Raw genomic sequence first — 20,913 nt, forward strand, 5'->3', positions numbered from 1 at the left:
CGGCAGACGGGCAGCAGTAATGGCTGATTCAAAGTAAGAGCTCCTAAAATTGATAATACAGGCTTTTCCTTTAGTATATATACGAGACTATTATTATATCGCAACATGTAAGTGTCTGTTTAACGCGTTTGTGTCTGTTCGTGCTCATATCGAGCTCGGACTTAATTTGACTAGTGCACAGAGAGGCAGGATGTATTGTTTTGTCTGCTATACTCTAATGGAGTGTCGTTTTGCATGCTAACGTTACATATTATAATAAAAGTGTCGTTCTGTGTGTTTTAAAGTATAACACAGTGCCGTTACACGGTGTTTAGTATGCTATAATATAACGGAGTGTCATATTCTCAGTATCTGCGTTGTGTATTTGATGTTTTAAGCTGCATCCGAGCTCCCGTGCTAGCTTCGTTCGCTCTTTTCACTCGGTTATATGCTCTTTATTGTCGTCTCAGTGCCACAATGGCTCCTCAACGCTGCCAGGACAAAACACCCATCCAGCTTCTGCACGAATATGGCATTAAAATCAGCAGCGCGCCTCAATACGAGCTCATTCACGCGGACGGGGACGCGCACCAGCCGTCCTTCATGTTTAACGTCACCATAGGAGAGGTCACATGCAAAGGTGACGTCATCTACACATCTCTCATATATCAGAAATAGTATTAAGTATATGGATAATTAAAACCAATGTACGGCAGTGTTGTAATACGGCATTGTTTTGCTCTTGAAGGCCGAGGATCCACAAAAAAGGCCGCGAAACATGAAGCTGCAGAAGCCGCCTTGAAATTACTGAAGCGAGACAGTCAGATAATGTAATGTATAGTACACACACATTCATACATGGGTACAGTAGACGGTCTTAATGAACTATTATAGATTAATTACATGGGTTAAAACTAATGTAGATGTTCTGAACCTTTCATAGAGACCAGAGAGACAACAATGGTCTTTCTCCTGAAGCCGGAGAAGCGTCCAATCCTGTGGGAATACTGCAGGTATCTAAACCACACACACACACACACACACACACACACACACACACACACACGCTGTAAATGATACTCGGTTTCTCACAATGGATTTGTGTTAGGATAACATGAAGGAAATAAATTAACTTATTATTTAACTTTAATTATTAGTGGGCCCACACGAAATCTGCGTGCACAGATGTTTAGCCCATCATTAAATCTATTTTTTTGTTTAATTGTGTGTAAATTTATATTTATTTAGTTTTTAATTAATCTGAGTAATATTATTGACTAATAGGAACATGTTCATATGATTTCTTTACAATAGAGTTTGTAAAGTATTACTTTCTGTCGTTTAGTAGAAATATTATCATATGAGAGACTTTCTTTGTTTACCAAATCAGTGGATCTAATTGGATTTGCTTTGAAAACATTAAATAAAAGTTAAAAAGGTATTATTTTTTTATTTTATATATTTAGTTATGATATTCCCAAAATCATTCTGCATAAATCCAAAGATTTTCTTACTAAATTATTTGCAGAAATAGCAAAAAATGTCTGCAGATTCTGTCTGACCCAAGTTATCAGACATAAAACAATTAAGTTGTCCTATCAAAAATAAACAACAACTTAAGAATATTGAGTTTTAAATAAGTTGTGCGTCATGATGGCGCAGTGGGTAGCACGATCACCTCATAGCAAGAAGGTTGCTGGTTCGAGTCCCGGCTGGGTCAGTTGGCGTTTCTGAATGGAGTTTGCATGTTCTCACCGTGTTGGTGTGGGTTTCCTCCGGGTGCTCCGGTTTCCCCCACAGTCCAAACACATGTAGGGGAATTGGGTAAGCTAAATTGGCCGTAGTGTATATGGGTGAATGAGTGTGTATGGATGTTTCCCAGCGATGGGTTGTGGCTGGAAGGGCATCCGCTGCATAAAACATATGCTGGATAAGTTGGCGGTTCATTCCACTGAGGCGACCCCTGATTAATAAAGGGGCTAGGCTGAAAAGAAAATAAATTAATAAATAAGTAATTTGAACGAACAGCAAATGTCCTTTGAATTGAAAATGCTAAATTATTTATTATTATTATTATTATTATTATTGTATACAGTCATGGCCAGAAATGAACTTTTTTATTAAATTGAGAATGTTTCCCCGATTCAGTTTATTTCCTGGTGTCTTTTTATTGTGTTAATTGTGTTGTGATTTTTATGTCAAATATGATAAAATGGGCAATCATTAGAAGTATAATGCAGTCGTGATTGGGCACGGGCCGGTATAAGATTCTGACTGTATGATAACCTTGGATAAAAACATCACGGTTTGAAGGTATTGCGATTTCTGCTCTAAAATATATTCTGTTTCAATATCTGGGTAAAAACAAAAACTTTTATTCCCCATTAAACGCGATATGTTTGATTTTGAGAAACATTTAAAATATTTAGTTACAGTAAATATATCAGGCTAAATAATTGAAATAAATCATTAACTTCTGCTGTTTTTATTGGTTTCAAAAATGGATTTCTTTACTATTTAAAATGGCGTCTTTGGGTATCTTTTCTGCTGGAGAGACTATTGTCCTAAAAGACAATAATAAAACATAAACAAAAAATCTTAGATATATCATTGGAATGGTATAACAATATTTAGGTGGTTTTAAAACCTTGACTTTTCTAAACCGTGTTATAACTTGAAAACGGTCAATTATTTTTCTTATACTCTGGTTCCCACTGCATGCAACACTGCTCAGATGTTGTAATTGAGAGTTTATTTGTCAGGTTTTTGTCCTCAAACTGCTCCTGTGTGTAGCACTAGTTTCTTACACATCTCCTCCAAAGCATTCTGTTGTGTTTTTTTGCTGTGATTGTTGACTGTAGCTGTGAAATAACTCAAGTCATTCAGTGTAGTGATATGGAGCTGTAATGCACTCAACCTGCCGGAACTACTTTAGCTGTGCCTTTATCTGAAAATAACAGCACCACTCAGAATAAAGCATCCAAAAGATCTATAATATAAGTACATTTAACCAATTACATGGCTTTTTTTTGTTAACAAACAATGTAGTAGGCCAGATTAATGTGAATATGTTAATATTTGTATATAAATAAACTATCAAGCCTTAATTTGGTGTTGCAATTGTGATGAACAACTGCTGAAAAACAGAAGTCTGAATATTCTGGAAGAAACAATCTGAAAATGTAAATGATAATTATTCACAGTATTTTGAAGTGCCCACGGTATTGAAATTAGGGCTGCAGTATATATAACAGTATATGCAATAATCATATCGCAGAGAGGTGCAATAAATTCCTTTTTTCTTTTTAGGGATGCACCAAAATGAAAATTCTGGGCCAAAATCAAACGCTCTTGAGCTAAAATAAATAAAAACTAATGAGAGTCGAGAAAAAATAAATAAATCAAGACAGCCAATCAGAGTCAGAATATCCGCCCAGGTTTTTATTCATTAGTAGTCTATAAATGTTTGTATCTTGCCATTTTGTTTTGACCAGAAATGTTAATTAGATTAGAAAAATATCCAATAATACCTGTTTATTTTCGCATAATCCTTACATAAATAATTTCTAAAACGCTAATAATAATAGCTTTTGTATAAAAATAGTATCGTGCAGCCCTAATCAATATTGTGCTTGTTTATTATGATGATAAATTGAATTAGTAAATATTGGCATGTGTCTATTAGGGGATTAATATTAATAGATAATAATATAATACACATATTAATACATAAAATGAATACCAACTTCTCACGGTTTGGTTTTAGGTCACGGTTTTGGTATAGTGTTTGATATATTCAGTAAAAAGCATGGTCTAATAAAAGAAAAGAAAACTACAATGCAAAATGAATACAATATAGCAAAGATACTACTAAAATAGACGAGGCTTTTCAGGATTTTCATGTACCTAACAGTAGTTTTCATAAGCTGAAATATAATCAAATGAGCCATTGCGTACTGTATATAATCTCACTGTATAAATACAGGTAAACCATAACTGAGATATGCAGCTATTCAGTCAACAGTAGAGTGATTTCATTACCGTTAGTTGTTTAATTGTATAAACACAGGTGGCAAGAATAGGATGCTTTTTAATTTAAGACGCAGCACAAAGAGAAACTTACAGAAATCACAATTTTCCCAAGACATAACCAATTATATAAAGTGCAATATCCATTAGTTTGGCAAACCATGGAGGTCATACTGAATGGTTCTATATTATACAGAGTATTGCAGTATCCCTAATGTCTATTATTACAGTTGTGTGTGTGTGGTCTTTCTTATTTTTGACTAGTTTTTGTTGACTTTTTCAACAGAAGAACTATAATAATTTATAACCTTGCCTATAGTATGTGTTTGTCAGCTACTCTAATCCCTTTTTCAGGAGCTGGCCATGCAGAGAGTATGGTGCCTGCCGGAGTATGTTGTGTTTATGGAGACTGGGCCGGGACACATGAAGGAGTTCACCATTGCCTGCCGTCTAGAGGGACTGGAGGAAACAGGTGCCGTCTAGGGCTGCACAATACAGTGCTGTTGACTTGAAATGTTCCCTGGATGTTGGTAACAACCAAAAAAAATCCACATATGCAAAGAAGACAAAACTAATTGGTTTAGAAATGAAGTTATGTGTAATAAAATAAAACGACACAGGGAAAAAGATTTGAACTCACAAAGAAAGGAAGGTGTAGTTGCGCAGTGAAAGCCCAGACAGCAGCTGAAATCTCTCGGTAGTTCTTCAGTAACCCTTTGCCCTTCCTCAGTGTAAATGAATATCAGCTGCCTCAGTCCAACATCTACATTAGCAGGGGGATGAAGATGAGACCAGGGTGGACATTTCAGCAAGACAATGATCCAAAACACAGCAAAGGACAGTCTTGGGTGCTTTCGGGGAAAGAAAATCAAGCTGTAGAATGGCCCAGCCAATCATCTGACACCAATCCAATAGAGAATACAGAATAAAGATCAGATTTGACAGATGAGACCCACAGAAGCATCAAGATTTTGACACTTTACCAAAAAATTGTAGTTGTTAGAAATTATATGTTAAATCTATTATGTTTAGAAATGTGTTGGGGGAAAAAAATCTCTCCATTAAACAGAAATAGGGGAATAAAATATACAGGAGGGCTAATAATTCTGACTTCAACTGGATATTGCAGACTAACAAAATACCACAATGTTAGATGCCGTTGACTGCTGTTATTCATGTGCAGATGTCACGATGATCTCCGTGTACTGCTGCTTTATTATCTGCTTTTTTTTTTGCTCATCAGGATCCGGCAGCTCCAAAAAGCTGGCTAGACGAGCAGCAGCTGAAAACATGATCTCCAAACTGCAGAGCTTGTCAGGATCTTCAGAGATCACGTGGGTTAGTAATTCATCAGCAGTTAGTTAATTTATGAAGAATTCTGGATTGATTTATGAAGGTGTGTTGAATTAAAGTGGTGTTCAGGACGCCCTGGAGGAGGAGGTTACATGGTGATTTATCTAAAAATCAAATACAGTTTAGTCAACAATTAGAAATTACCATATTTAATCCATGACTAACAAAAGATTCAAATTAGTCGTGAAATATTACGTAATGAAATGCAAATAAAAGCCCTTAGCCTTTTGATAATAATTTAAATATTTCACTATTGTGATTGTTAGATTATAATATTGCAGCAATTGGAGTATACACTATCTTGCACATTAATTGAACACTAGATGGAGACAAACAGTCAAAAACACAAAGCTGAAACTAAAACAGCTGATGGAGTATACACTAACCTGCGCATTATTCAGACACTAGATGGAGACAAACAGTCAAACACAAAGCTGACAGAAACAGCTGATGGAGTATACACTAACCTGCACATTATTCAGACACTAGATGGAGACAAACAGTCAAACACAAAGCTGACAGAAACAGCTGATGGAGTATACACTAACCTGCGCATTATTCAGACACTAGATGGAGACAGTCAAAAACACAAAGCTGAAACTAAAACAGCTGATGGAGTATACACTAACCTGCGCATTATTCAGACACTAGATGGAGACAGTCAAAAACACAAAGCTGAAACTAAAACAGCTGATGGAGTATACACTAACCTGAGCATTATTCAGACACTAGATGGAGACAAACAGTCAAATTGCAGCATAACAGACAAGCAGATGCACATGAATGTAGATATAAGTATATGAATGTGAACATGTTCACTGATAGTGATTCTCAGTTGTTTAGCGTTTGTTATCTGGGAATAAAATACCTTGAAATGTTGCAACTGACCAACCTGATCCCAGTATTCCAGATATCCATGTAATAGCATCAGTCATCATACAGTGTGTTCAGTGGCGCCCTGTGTGTCTCCTCAGAGTCCACCTTCTCGTGTGTATGTGGAAAGCTTGCGTAACTCCACTGGTGAGAAGGTCTCGCTGCTGAAGAGGACGCCACTCAGCCTCCCCAACACAGACTACATTCAGATGCTGCTGGAGATCTCACTGGAGCTCGGCTTCCAGGTCACATACATCGACATTGGTTTGTTTATCTTCCTTTTACCCTTTTGAGTTATTTATTTATTTATTTTTTATTATGTTTTTGATAAAACAAGATGAGACTCTGATTGGTTTAATGCAGGTTATGCTCAACACACCCAGAACTCATTAGCATATCAAGCATAAGCCTGGATTTGGACACCATTTAATGCTTTTGCACCCTGCGCTTTAGACTTTGCACCTACAGTTTAATTCAGAATTATTAGCCCCCCTTTGAATTTTTTTTGTCTTTAAGTATTTCCCAAATGATGTTAAACAGATTCAGTTAATTTTCTGATAATGTCTGATAATATTTTTTCTTCTGGAGAAGGTCGTATTTGGTTTATTTCGGCTAGAATAAAAGCTGCTTTTAATTTTTTTAAAACCATTTTAGGGACATTTTAGCCCCCTTAAGCAATTTTTTTTTTTTTCGATAGTCTACAGCGATCTTATAGCTGTGAGGCGATTGTGCTACCCACTGTGCCATCATGATGCCCTAAATTATTATTCTTATTATTATATATATATTGGCCACGTCTATCATTATAATACACAAATTGTACTCAAGCTGGTACCTTAAAGTATGCACTTGAATCATATTAATAAATGTTCTTTGAACCCCTTGGGGAGAACCACCGCGTTTTTCTTCTTTTTGTTTGGAGTGTTGATTGCGTAACAGTTTTATTTATAATTTTATTTTAAACTAATTTACTATTTCCCCAGTGTATGTAATCTATAGCTTACTACTGTACCAAAATATCAGCATTCGGAACATACTTTCAGTATCACCTTTTGAATACCCTAACTTTACCCTAATTACCCTAGGTAAGCCTTTAAATGTCACTTTAAGCTGAATACTAGTGTCTTGAAGAATATCTAGTCTAATATTATTTACTGTCATCATGACAAAGAGAAAATAAATCAGCTATTAGAAATGAGTTATTAAAACTGTGCAGAAATGTGTTGAAAATAATCTTCCTGAACATTATACAACCCCATTTATCTGCCGATATAGGTGTGACCACAGATATATCCTGCATCTAATGATGTGTGTTTTTACATGTGTGTAGATGAGCTGACGGTGAACGGTCAGTATCAGTGTCTGGTGGAGCTCTCCACCCGGCCGGTGACGGTGTGTCATGGCTCTGGAGTGACCAGCAGTAACGCCCACAACGCCGCAGCCCACAACGCCCTGCAGTACATCAAGATGGTGGCCAGCAAACACTAGCAGCAGGTCTGGGGTCTGCAAACACACGCTGGGAATCTGCTCTTCCAGACGCTGAAGACTGAGCCACACACTGAAGACACACACGGCTCTATGCAGACAATAAATCCAGTTATTATGGGTTATAAACTGTTTATTACTGGATGGTGAAAGTGGTAAATTCACACTATCAGATGAACGTTTGAAGTGTGTGTGTGTGTGTGTGTGTACACAGTAGTCAGTGTTTGAAGTGGATCAAATCCTTTCATTAAAGCTGCTCTAATTCTAGTGAACACCAATTCCTGTCTTAATTTTGAAGACGTGTTTTGATCCTCTTCAAATGTGGACCACTGTGGAAATAAGAAGAGTTTAGATGCCGTCTGAAACTTTCATCCAAGAGTTGCATTTCTCTGAGGCCGTTATGTGTAGTTTCAGTAATTTTAGTGCAAAGAAAAGGTTATTTTATTGCCTTTAATGTGAAATAACTAAGAGGAATATTAATAATAAATAGAATGAAGAGGAAATTTTCAGACGGCACTTAGATCTGAACTCTTCTTATACACACCCAGTCAAAAGTTTAAGGTCAGTGTGATTTTTAAATGTTTTAAAATAGGCATCTTCTGCTCACCAAAGCTGCATTAATTTAATCACACATACAGAACAGATGAATGTTATTGCACTGTAAAATAACTGTTCAAAAGTAGATCATCATTTATTCCAGTGATTTAAAGAGGAATTTTTAGCATCAGTACTCCAATCTTCAGAGTCACATGATCTTTCAGAAATCACTCTAATATTAGTTATTATTGTTATTATTATTAATGTAATAGTAATAAAGCAATAATGACTGGGGTAATCATTTCATTTGAAACCACATACAATAAGTAATAAATAAATATTTAATAAATATTTCACCTTTTTTACATTGAATAATCATGAAAAGAAAATACTGACCCCAAACCTTTGACCGGTTGTCTGTGCGTGTGTGTGTGTGTTTGTGTGTGCGTGCGTAAGTAATCATCCTCCTGTGAATTTGATTATTTTTCATATATTTTCTTTTTAAAGTGCAATGACTTTTTTCTACAGACATTTTTCACTATTTTCTGTTATTTTTCTTTTGGACAGAAAGTCTGAAAGTCTTTTTTTTTTGTCTACAGAACACTATTGTCCAATGACTTGCATAATTAAGCTTTTAAATTGCACTTGAAGCTGAATACTAGTATCTAATATACTGTACTATTGTATACTACACTATAAAATACTTTCATCATGGGTAAACCCCCAAAAATAGTTTTTTTGAAATGTAAAAAATAATAATAATAATTTAATTGATTAAAAATGTGTAAAATATCTGATAAACAGCACTTAACAGAACAGAAAATATTGAAAAATTTTAATTTCATGGGAGGATATATACACACACACACGCACGCACGCACGCACACACACACACACACAGGGTGATTCAAAAAAATACCACAACTTTAAAAGTCGAGAACTCTGCAAAGAAGAAAGGAGAGCTAAGCTCTTTCTGTTGTCGATTTAAAGACGTTCTGAAGGAACTTGAAGTAGGAATTACTGCAGCTATCCAAACTGTTAGCCTGAGATGCTAAAGAGAGTGTGGAACGAGTTCAAGTATTGGGTTGATGTCACTCAAATGTCTGGAGGGGGTCATATTGAACTTCTATCAACTTGTTTTCCACTGAAAAAACTTTCTAAGTACTCTTCACATTGATTAATTACCCAAGGTTCCACCATGTTTCTTTGATTAAATACAGATTTTCAAAGTTGTGGTATACTTCATCAATCACCCTGTATATGTATGTATGTATGTATGTATGTATGTATGTATGTATGTATGTATGTATGTATGTATATATATACACACACACACTACTGGTCAAAAGTTTGGGGTCTGTTTTTTTTTTTTTTTTTAAGAAAATGATTCTGTTCATCAAGGCACCGTTTATTAAGTGTAATAAAATTGTTAAATATTTATTTAAATATTAAATGACTGGTTTCTTGTTGTATGGAGTTTCAAATGAAATGATTACTCCAGGCATTATAGCTTTATTACTATTACATTAATAATAATAACACTGAATTATAATAATAATTAATATTCTAGTGATTTCTGAAGGATCATGCGACGACTGGAGTACTGAAGCTGAAAATTCACCATTAAATCACTGGAATAAATGATTTAAATGATTTAAATTTAGAACAGTTATTTTAAAATCCAATAACATTTTACAATTTTATAATCGGTTCTGTATTTATGATGAAAAAAATGCAGTCTTGGTAAGCAGGAGAAGCTTATTTTAAAACATTAAAAATCACACTGACCTCAAACTTTTGACCGGGTATATATATATATATATATATATATAAAACATTTGAGGTGGGTCAGGAAATTTAATGAAAGTTATCCTAAAACTATTGAACATCACTAAAACACCGAGCATCAAAATAACCTATTCTTTCTACTAAGAGTACAATTACTGAGAAACAGCCTGAGAAAAATGCACTCAGACGTTTTTGCATCTAAACTCTTCATATGTATGTACACATATATGTGTACCAGTGTTGCCAGATTGGAGATGTCAAAGTATCGTACCAGAACCTCAAAATTACTGTATTTGGAGGAAAATGATCATACACTATAGTCAAACGGAGAGTATACAGCTATTATCCAGACACATAGTGTTTTGACACAACGTGCAAATTACCACAATACGTAAAAAAAAAAAAAAAAAAACTAGGCATACCTTAGTGGGAAGGTTCAAACTCCACCTCTGAGTTGCTGTCATCGAATGTTGCCAGATGTTGAGGGATTTATTTAGCTGTCTTAGACTGCAAAATAGTGCTGGTTGGCTTGAAAGCAGTGCACCCTCCCGAATGGTTGAACACACTTTGAGGTGTGCATGCTCTGATGAGATTAACTTTAGAAAAAAACACGTTCACATGACGCATTTGAATAGGGAAAAATGAGAACATTAAGGGAAAACTCCCCTGTCCTTCTCACCTTCCTTTACAGCACTAACTGTTTTAACATTATTGCATAAAAGACCGACCTCAAACTGAAAACTGCTGACCTCATCACGGGCACGCGCGGCAGGAGCGTTAACTCATGAGAGAGAGAGAGCCATTCTCCATGTTGATTGGCTGAGAAGAGGAAACATAAGATGAGATAGAAAACGTGCCGAACTCCAGCTTCTCCTCACAGAGAGTTCAGAAAAGATGAAGCTAGATCAATAAGAAGGCCGAAGATTACAATCAAATTATGTTTAAATGCCATAAAATTCAGAAATTATCGCACATTATAGGATTTTTCTCATTATTGATCGCACAGAGGTGGAAATTATCGTACAAATATGATAATTAACGTACATCTGGCAACACTGATGTGTACATATGTTTTTTAATATATATATATATATATATATATATATATATATATATATATATAAGTTTGGTGTCAAGAAATTGAATAAAAGTTTTCGTAAAACTATTAAACATCTTTGTATGATCCACTTAAAATGCTAACTGCTATATATATATATATATATATATATACACACACACACACACACACACTTATGAAAGTATATTTTTAATAAGTGGTCAGCATAAGAGATTTCTTTTCTAATCATAAAAAATACAAACGTTTGTCTGATAGTGTGTATCCACACGGTCAATAATGTACACTGAACCTGTGTGCTGAAGAGTGTTGGTGTTTGTCACTACATCAAACCTGACAAACACCTTTATTTAAACACCCATAATTATTATTCAGTGTGTTTTTAGCTTAGATCTGCTCTGCATCTGATGTGTGTGTGTGTGTGTGTGTGTGTGTGTGTGTGCTGCTCAGACTGAAGCGGAGGCTTTGAGCTCTTAATATTAACGCTTTACTTGAAGCATTGAGGTTTTTCTTCATCACCAGCCAAAGCTGTGTATCCCAGGTTAACATCTAGAGCTTAAAACAGCTGATCACACACACACACACACACACACACACACACACACACAGCAGCTGGGTTTACTTTTGGAACTGAATTCTTGTATTTTATTTAGAGTAAATCATAGACATTGCTAAAGGTGTTTTATTTTAGCGCTATGCCTGTGTGCCTATACGTATATAATCACGTGTCATGTTCATTTATGCTTATTCTTGGGAGAAAATAAACAGTAAAGCGCATTGAGATTGGCTTGGTTTTGACCAGATACTGAAGGATGTTCACGTGTTAATGGAGAAGCCCAATACAGTATGCAAGAAACCACCTTATCTGAGCAGATCTGGATCATGCTTGTTCATCAATACTAAACTGATTTAAAGGCACAGTTCACCCCTAAAAGTCATTTCCTCGTCCTGATTAAACCGCTTTCTTTCTTCTGTTGAGCACTAAGGAAGATATCCTGAAAAAACAGCCATTGACTTCCATAGTATCTGCTTTTCCTAATACGAAAGTCTGATTTTGGGTGAACTATCCCCTTAATTCTACCTTTTTGACTAGTAAAGTTGAGTCGAACCTGTGAAGTCCAAATGTACAAGGTTTATTTTGCTCACTCACATTGTTATTCTTCAGGTGAATAATGAATCTGTGCTGTTAATCCACTGATAAACACAGCTTGTGTTGGTAATCTTCAGTGAAAATCTGAGCATTTGCTTCTGCATGTGGTGTTTGGCTCCTTTGTTGACGTCAGCCTGAGGGTTTCCATAGCAATTGCATATTAACACCCTCTTTTTACCGTTGGTTTGCTGTGAGGGAATGATGTGCTAAAGAAAGCCCCGCCCCCCTACTTAATATTCAGTTTCAGTTGGAGGTACATCAACACCTAAAAGTTTCATCCACTTCCGGCTCACACAGATTTTAAGGATGATGGTTATTTTCAGTTACAGCATCCTCATCTTCATAGCAGAACACTCGTATTGAGCAGCGTATTCTGTTCAAGGTTTCATCTGTGACGTTTCTTTTGTCGTTTTCATTATTATAATGTGTGCAAAAATAAAGGATTCACAACAATTCAGTGGCGTTATTCTTCTGCTGGCAGAAACTTTCCAGTTTGTACAAACATTAATGGCATGTAAATCTGAACACAACAAGGTCTTAAAGCAGTGATGCCTCCCTTTTTTTCCTATAAAGGGCCAAAAAGCAAACTTGATTAAGAGTTGTGGGCCAAATATACACTTACCGGCCACTTTATTAGGTACACCTTACTAGTACCGGGTTGGACCCCTTTCTCCTTCAGAACTGCCTTAATCCTTCATGTCAGAGATTCAACAAGCTACAGGAAATATTCCTCAGAGATTTTGCTCCATATTGACATGATAGCATCACACAGTTGCTGCAGATTTGTCGGCTGCACATCCATGATGCCAATCTCCCGTTCCACCACATCCTAAAGGTGCTCTATTGGATTGAGCTCTGGTGACTGTGGAGGCCATTTGAGTACAGTGAACTCATTGTCATGTTCAAGAAACCAGTCTGAGATGATTCACGCTTTATGAGTGTGTTATCCTGCTGGAAGTAGCCATCAGAAGATGGAGACACTGTGGTCATAAAGGGATGGACATGGTCAGCAACAATACTCAGGTAGGCTGTAGCGTTGACACCATGCTCAATTGGTGCTAATGGACCCAAAGTGTGCCAAGAAAATCTCCCCCACACCATTACACCACCACCACCAGCCTGAACCGCTGATACAAGGCAGGATGGATCCATGCTTTCATGTTGTTGACGCCAAATTCTGCTTCATTTGTTCAAATAATTTACACAACTTAATTCTGATTATTAATTATGATTAGTATTTGGCTTGTTCTTTTCAAATTTACTTAAAAATATCCCTTTACTATTAACTAAAACTATTCTATTACTATTAATATTCCATGAAATCTACGAATGCTCAGCCTGTATAGAAACAAAAATGATTTTTTTTTGTTTTTTTATAATCATCTAAATAAGCACAAGTTAAAACATTCATGCTCAAGTCGAATTAAACACAAGTATTGTATTTGATAAATTTGTATAAAGACATAGATGTGAGGTGTTAATGAGGACGAGTGTCCTCGTAATTCATAATGCTTTCAGGGCAGGTTAAGGCAACATAATTTACATTTTTTGGAATCATGGAGAGTCCTCATAAACACCACCAAGGTGATAAATGGGCTTGTTAATTCAGGAGATTTTTTGCCATTATCCAAGCCTCATACTGAACATTCTAGGTACACTACTGGACAAGAGTCTTGTCACTTATCCAAGCTTTAGGAGCAGCAAATAATAACGTGACTTCTAGTTGATCATTTGGTATCAGAAGTGTCTTATATTAAAGGCAAAGGCCTCTAGATGAGGCTTATTTGAGCACAATAAAATATGATCATGTCTTGATGTTGACTGATTTGATTAGGACAGTAAGGTCTGACTCTGCTTAGACTAAAGTCTGCTCACTGAACCTTCAATAATGTCCAGTATAGAATATGTGGTCATGCTGCAGTGGAAACAGAATGAATATTGTGTCTGACTCCATCATGAGCTTGGAGGACTGCATCCATACATCTCTGACATGACTCAAATCACTGATTAATAAAGTCATCTGGAATGGCAAAGAAAGCCTTCTTGCAGGACTCCCAGAGTTCATCAAGAGTCTTTGTGTTCATCTTCAACACCTCCTCCTTCATCTTACCCCATACGTGCTCAATAATGTTCATGTCTGGTGACTGGGCTGGCCAATCCTGGAGCACCTTGACCTTCTTTGCTTTCAGGAGCTTTGATGAGGAGGCTGAAGTATGAGAAGGAGCGCTATCCTGCTGGAGAATTCACCCTCTCCTGTGGTTTGTAATGTAATGGGCAGCACAAATGTCTTGATACCTCAGGCTGTTGATGTTGATCATCCACTCTGCAGATCTCTCACACACCCCCATACTGAATGTAACCCCAAACCATGATTTTTCAAGACTTTTGTCAGGTAGTGTAGAGATCAGGTAAAAAAAATAAGCAATATATTGTATCAATACACCTTTAAACAGAAAAAATGGACACTGGCCAGACATGAATAAATCCCGTAGGCTAAAACTCCACTGTATTGAACTTATTCTTGACGTACGATTGAACGCAGACTTTTTTTTTGGCTCTGGATCTCCGCTCTCATTCACTGCCATTGATTTTTAAGCATTAATAGCAGCTCATTTTGCTGCTTGATGCTGCAAATTTGACATTCCCAATGATATATTCTGCTTTTTATGTACAGTCATGAACACACTTGTTTGTAGAGCGAGTAGTGATTGATTTCTCCCATTTCTCCCATAGGCGACTGAAATGGAAGTTCTAAACAGAAATGCCCAATCCTGTTCCTGGAGATCTACCTTCCAGCAGAGTTCAGCTCCAACCCTGATCAAACACATCTAAACCAGCTAAGTCATCTCTGAAGGAGCACTTGGTGAATACAGACGTGAGTTTGATCAAGGTTGCAGATGAACTCTGCAGGAAGGCAGATCTCCAGGAACAGGACTGGGCACCCCTGGTCTAACCCAATCTCAGAACGAGATCAATACAGTGTGAGTTTGTGCGATCTACAGTGCACATATAAAGAGAACATCTCTCCATAATAAAGACGGACACCGGAGACGGCTGATGACTGGGAACATAAATATGTATTTCTTTCCTATGTATTGAAATGTGAACCAGCAGGTCCCGAGAGCGTCCCGGCAGAAGAGCATCCAGCAGCTGACGCACAATTGCACTTCTTCAGAGAAAAGAAAAGCTGAATAACATGTGAATAAACCCCCGCACACAGTGCAGGACGTCCCAGAACGTCTAAATGAACATCTTGGTAAGGCATCAGAGATCATTGGCAGGCTGTGAGATGTTTTCATGCAGGGGTGATGTTTTCAACTACTAGCGGATGCGTCTCTACGGCGTCTCTTCGAGAAGGAAAAAGTCAAATAAGATCATCAGGAGCTGCTATATTTGGGTCTAAAACATCTTCTAGATCTTTTGGGAAACATTCAGCTCCTGTATTGTCCATCCAACAGAACAAAAACAATCACAAAACATCCGCAATGTCATGTACAGATGCACACCAATGAGTTTCAGGCCTGCCGCCAGTTTAATTCAGTGTGTTTGGGCTCTAAAAGTGCATCAGTGTGCAGTGGATAACCTGTGTGTGTGTGTGTGTGTGTGCTCAGTAGTGTGTTGATATGGTTTAATATGCATTAAGGCACAGTGAAGGGCTCAAACAGCGACGTCTCCGTCACTGAGACTACACTGTTTTTGGCTTGTTCTTTTGAAATCTACTTATACTCAAGTCTATATAGAAATAAAAATCCTCCTTTGCAGTTATCTAAACACGTACGCTAAGCTAAAGTAAAAACATTCATGCTCAAGTCTAATCAAACGCAACAGATATCATATTTGATGGATGAGGTCCCGTTATAAAGCATGTACTAGTGTACGGCTTACTGCATACTACGCTGGATACTGTATAGTGTATATTTGTAAAAATCGTTACGTCTGATGCTAAACGGTGGATTCTGCTACATTACGGTCACATGATTTAAATCAGCATGTTTAATATCTAGTTAGAAGTGGGATCCAGTTTTCATCTCGGAAATAATTCGACGTTGTTTTTACGTTGTTTTACGTCTATTTAACGTTTTGTCAGTTTAATGGCTAATTCGTGCACGTTTATACAAGTTCAGTCGTACGATTTTTAATTAGGGGATGAGGAAAATCGTAATAAAATTATACGAATAAGATCGCAGGAATTCATAAGAACTAGCTACTGGATTAAAAGTTACGAATTGATATTGTTGAATTATCTGTAAAACGTCCATTAGTTAATGCATTTACTATCTTGAGCTAATACTAGCGCTGTATTTATTAATCATTACTCAACATTTATCCAGCCTGATCTCACGAGGAAACGTAACTATTTTACGTTTTGTCAGTTTAGTGGCTGATTCGGGGGATGAGGAAAGTCGTACAAAAATTGTACTAAAACAATTAGTACAATTAGTACAATTGTACTAAAATTGAGATCGTACGAATTCATATGAATTAGCTACCAGATCAAAAAGTTACGAATTAATGTCATTGAAACGTTAATAAAACGTCTATTAGTTAATGTATTTACTAGCATGAGCTAATACTAGCACGTCATTTATTATTCATCGTTCAACATTTATCCAGCCTGATCTCAGAAAGGAAACATAACTATTTAACGTTTTGTCAGTCATACAAATTCATACAAGTTCAGTTGTACGAAAATGTAGGATTTTTAAAAGGAAGCGTGGCATTAAACCCCGCCCCTAAACCCAACTGCCATTGGGAGATGAGGAAAATCGTACTAAAATTGTACGAATGAGATCGTACGAATTCATATGAATTAGCTACCAAATTAAAACGTTACGAATTAATATCATTGAAACGTTAATAAAACATCTATTAGTTAATGTATTTACTAGCATGAGCTAATACTAGCACGTCATTTATTATTCATCGTTCAACATTTATCCAGCCTGATCTCAGAAAGGAAACGTAACTATTTAACGTTTTGTCAGTCATACAAATTCATACAAGTTCAGTTGTACGAAAATGTAGGATTTTTAAAAGGAAGCGTGGCATTAAACCCCGCCCCTAAACCCAACTGCCATTGGGAGATGAGGAAAATCGTACTAAAATTGTACGAATGAGATCGTACGAATTCATATGAATTAGCTACCAGATTAAAACGTTACAAATTAATATCATTGAAACGTTAATAAAACGTCTATTAGTTAATGTATTTACTAGCATGAGCTAATACTAGCACGTCATTTATTATTCATCGTTCAACATTTATCCAGTCTGATCTCACTAGGAAACGTAACTATTTAACATTTTGTCAGTCTAGTTGCTAAATTGTACAAATTCATACAAGTTCAGTTGTACGAAAATGTAGGATTTTTAAAAAGGGGCGTTGCATTAAACCCCGCCCCTAAACTAAACCCTCATTGAAGGATGAGGAAAATTGCACTAAAATTGTATGAATGAGATCGTACGAAGTCATACGAATTACTTACCAGATCAAAAAGTTATAAATTAATATTGTTGGAATATCGGTAAAACGTCCATTAGTTAAGGAATTTACTATCATGAGCTAATACTAGCGCTGTATTTATTAATCATCCTTCAACATTTACTAATGCATTAAATGATTATAAACTAAATAAATAAGCGATCTAACAAATGACCAAATTTTCGTTAAGTAACGTCAACAAAGAGGAATAAATACTGTAATAAATGTGTTGTTTAATGTTTAGTCATGATAGTAAATACATTAACCCAAACGCAATCTCACGGCAATTCGTAACTTTTTGATTTAGTGTCTTATTCGTATGAATTTGTACGATCTAATTAGTACAATTTAGTACAATTTGCTCATCACCCAATGACGGTTGGGGTTAGGGGTGGGGTTAGGTGCCACGCCTCCTTTTTAAAATCGTACATTTTCGTACGACTGAACTCGTACGAATTTGTACGAATCAGCCCCTAATCTGACAAAACGTAAAATACTTACGTTTTCTCGTGAGATCAGGCTGAATACTCTTATTGTAAAGTGTTACTGAAATATATTTGCGAATTTGAATTAAATAGCACAAAGTGAAATATAACAAATGAAAGCAAACGTTTACTGAATTCTTATTTTCGCTAATAAATGTTTGGTCGACACAAATTTGAACTGAAGTATATACTGGCTTACTATAATGACGAACGTCTTTAATTGCCAGAAATAGTTTGCGGTTCTGATTTACGTCAAATGTTGATGTATCCCACAATACAATTCTCTATAAACTATCAACTCTGACGTATTTAACATGTACTCAAACTTCCGAATCTAAAATTGTGATTCACTGCAAAAACTGCTTTTCTTACATCGACTTTTTTTGTCTTGTTTCTAGTCCAAATTTCCCAAAATAAGTAAGAACAGCCTTTTTTGCAGTGTCTGAAACTATTTATATCCTGGATGAAATCTGGAATCCCTGAAATATTACAGCTAGACTTGATTGCTGACTTCCGTTTCCTACATGCTGCTAACCGGGAGTGTGTATAGCGCTGAAGTGTGTGAGTGTGCAGTAGCGGTGTGTGTCCAGCAGAGGGAGCGGACGCTCATTTCTACAGCAGGGAGAAAGACACAAGCTGCTCCCTCCTGCATTAAAGGGCCAGATCACCCTAAAATCAACATTCTGTCCTCATTTATTCACCATCATGCCAACAAACAAAGACTTTTAAAAATAAAAAATGAAAGTATTTAAAAATCTGATTTGCTCAAGTATTCTGAGATATACTTTCGCTTATAAACACTGATCAACACGTCACAAATGAATGTGCATTATGCTACAGCTTCATTACACAGTTCAACTTACAACATGTGATTTGCTCTAGTTATGCATGTTAATCAGTGTTTACATACTGTATTTACATATTTATATATCAGATCTCTTTAGAAGGCTTCAATGAAAACATCTGATTACTTTTAAGACACACTTTATACCCTCTTTTCATTTCTTAAAGGGACAGTGACCCCAAAACAACATATTCTGAAGAATGCATGAAAAAAACTTCCATAGTAGGAACAAAAAATACAGTGAAGTCAATGGCTGTATTTTCCAGCATTCTTCAAAATATCTTCCTCTGTGTTCGACAGAAGAAACAAACTCATAAAAGTTTAGAAACACTATATTAATAATGAAGAAATTGTCATTTTTGGGTGAACCGTCCCTTTAAATGTTGATTATCTGCATAATCAGCTTAAATCGATCAACACTTCAGTGATTAATCAAACTTTAATGGGACATGAAGGTGAATAAATGATGCAGTTTTGGTGAAATCTCTCTTTAAACGCAGCATGATTCTGGCTACACCAGGTGTGTGTGTGTGTGTGTGTGTGTGTGTGTGTGTGTGTGTCCGTGTGTGTGTGCGTGTAATCATTTATATGTTTCTGAAGATGTTAGTGGCTTGAATGTGGTTTGGTGCTGTAAATGAGTAGTACGGTGGCCTAAAGAGCTCAAACGTGCTGCAAGTTAAGCAAACACAAACAGAAAAACATCTTCATATGCAGATGCAGTAGTGTGTCAGGGACCCCATAAAGTGATGCACCGACGGCTTTCAGTGTTTTATGAGATCTAAGAGCTTTTGATTTTGATTTTCACATCCTGGCCCTAGGCTTTCTTGGTATTTTTATATCTGTAGCGCTAATAATCTGACAATTAACATTTATAAAATATACAAACGGTTAAAAATAATCTAATTCAAATTAATATGAAATAAAAATGTGACTAGATGTGTCGTGAATAATAAGAAAATATTAAATATTAAATAAAATGTCCATTGTGGTCTGCACTACACTGCGACAAATCATTTTCTTACGTGGAGTTTTAGTCTTGTTTTCTAGTCCAAATATCTACAAATTCTGAAATCAAGAAGCATTTTATAGTCGGTATAGTAACAAATATTTAGATTAAATCAAAATATTAATTGTTTTCGGAAGGAAAGACGTTGAAATGAAGTGAGTTTTAAATGATTTACCAGTGCGGTAAGTAAAATAATCATATTTCAAACCAAAAACACTTACCCAACTGGCCGATTATTATTTATTTCCTTGATTATTATTAATATAGATTATTATACTCACCCTTCAGGCTGATTATCATTTATTTTTATCTATTATTTTTATTTATTCATTATTTGTATTTATTTTTTGTAAGTTTTAGTGATCATTTTCTCTATTTGCCAGTGTTTTTCTGCTTGCCTGTGTTCTGAACTTGCAGTGAGTATAGTGACAAATATTAATAGCAAGTCAAAATATTATTTATTTTCGGAAAGAAGTAAGTCAAAATTATTATCATTTTTAAATGATTTACCAGTGGGGTGAGTAAAATAATCATACTTCAAACCAATAACAAGATTATTTCACTTAACCTACAGGCAGATTATTATTGATTTTATTTATTATTATTATTAATATTATTAATAATAACATTATTAATATTTATTATTATTATTCTTAATATATTATTAATATTAATATTATTATGTATATATTTGTATTTATTCATTTATTTATTTATTTTAAAGAAAAACTCACTTAATTTTGACTCATTTCTGAAAATCTAGACAATATTTTGTACTTGTCTACAATTAAAAACACTTCTTCATTTAAGACATTTTAGAAATTTGC

The 20,913-nt window shown here is 35.7% G+C and overlaps 1 protein-coding gene across 1 annotated transcript; it reads left to right on the plus strand.

Annotated features, from left to right (window-relative positions):
- prkra (protein kinase, interferon-inducible double stranded RNA dependent activator) lies at positions 1-11,131 on the plus strand. The gene is made up of 8 exons (XM_056464751.1): positions 1-33; positions 450-619; positions 728-809; positions 923-992; positions 4,363-4,480; positions 5,252-5,346; positions 6,336-6,498; positions 7,565-11,131. The coding sequence occupies exons 1-8, from the start codon at positions 20-22 to the stop codon at positions 7,720-7,722; spliced, it is 870 nt and encodes a 289-aa protein (XP_056320726.1). The 5' UTR covers positions 1-19; the 3' UTR covers positions 7,723-11,131.
- The last annotated feature ends 9,782 nt before the right edge of the window (positions 11,132-20,913 follow it).

Source organism: Danio aesculapii, chromosome 9, assembly GCF_903798145.1.
Source record: "Danio aesculapii chromosome 9, fDanAes4.1, whole genome shotgun sequence".
NCBI classification, from domain to species: domain Eukaryota; kingdom Metazoa; phylum Chordata; class Actinopteri; order Cypriniformes; family Danionidae; genus Danio; species Danio aesculapii.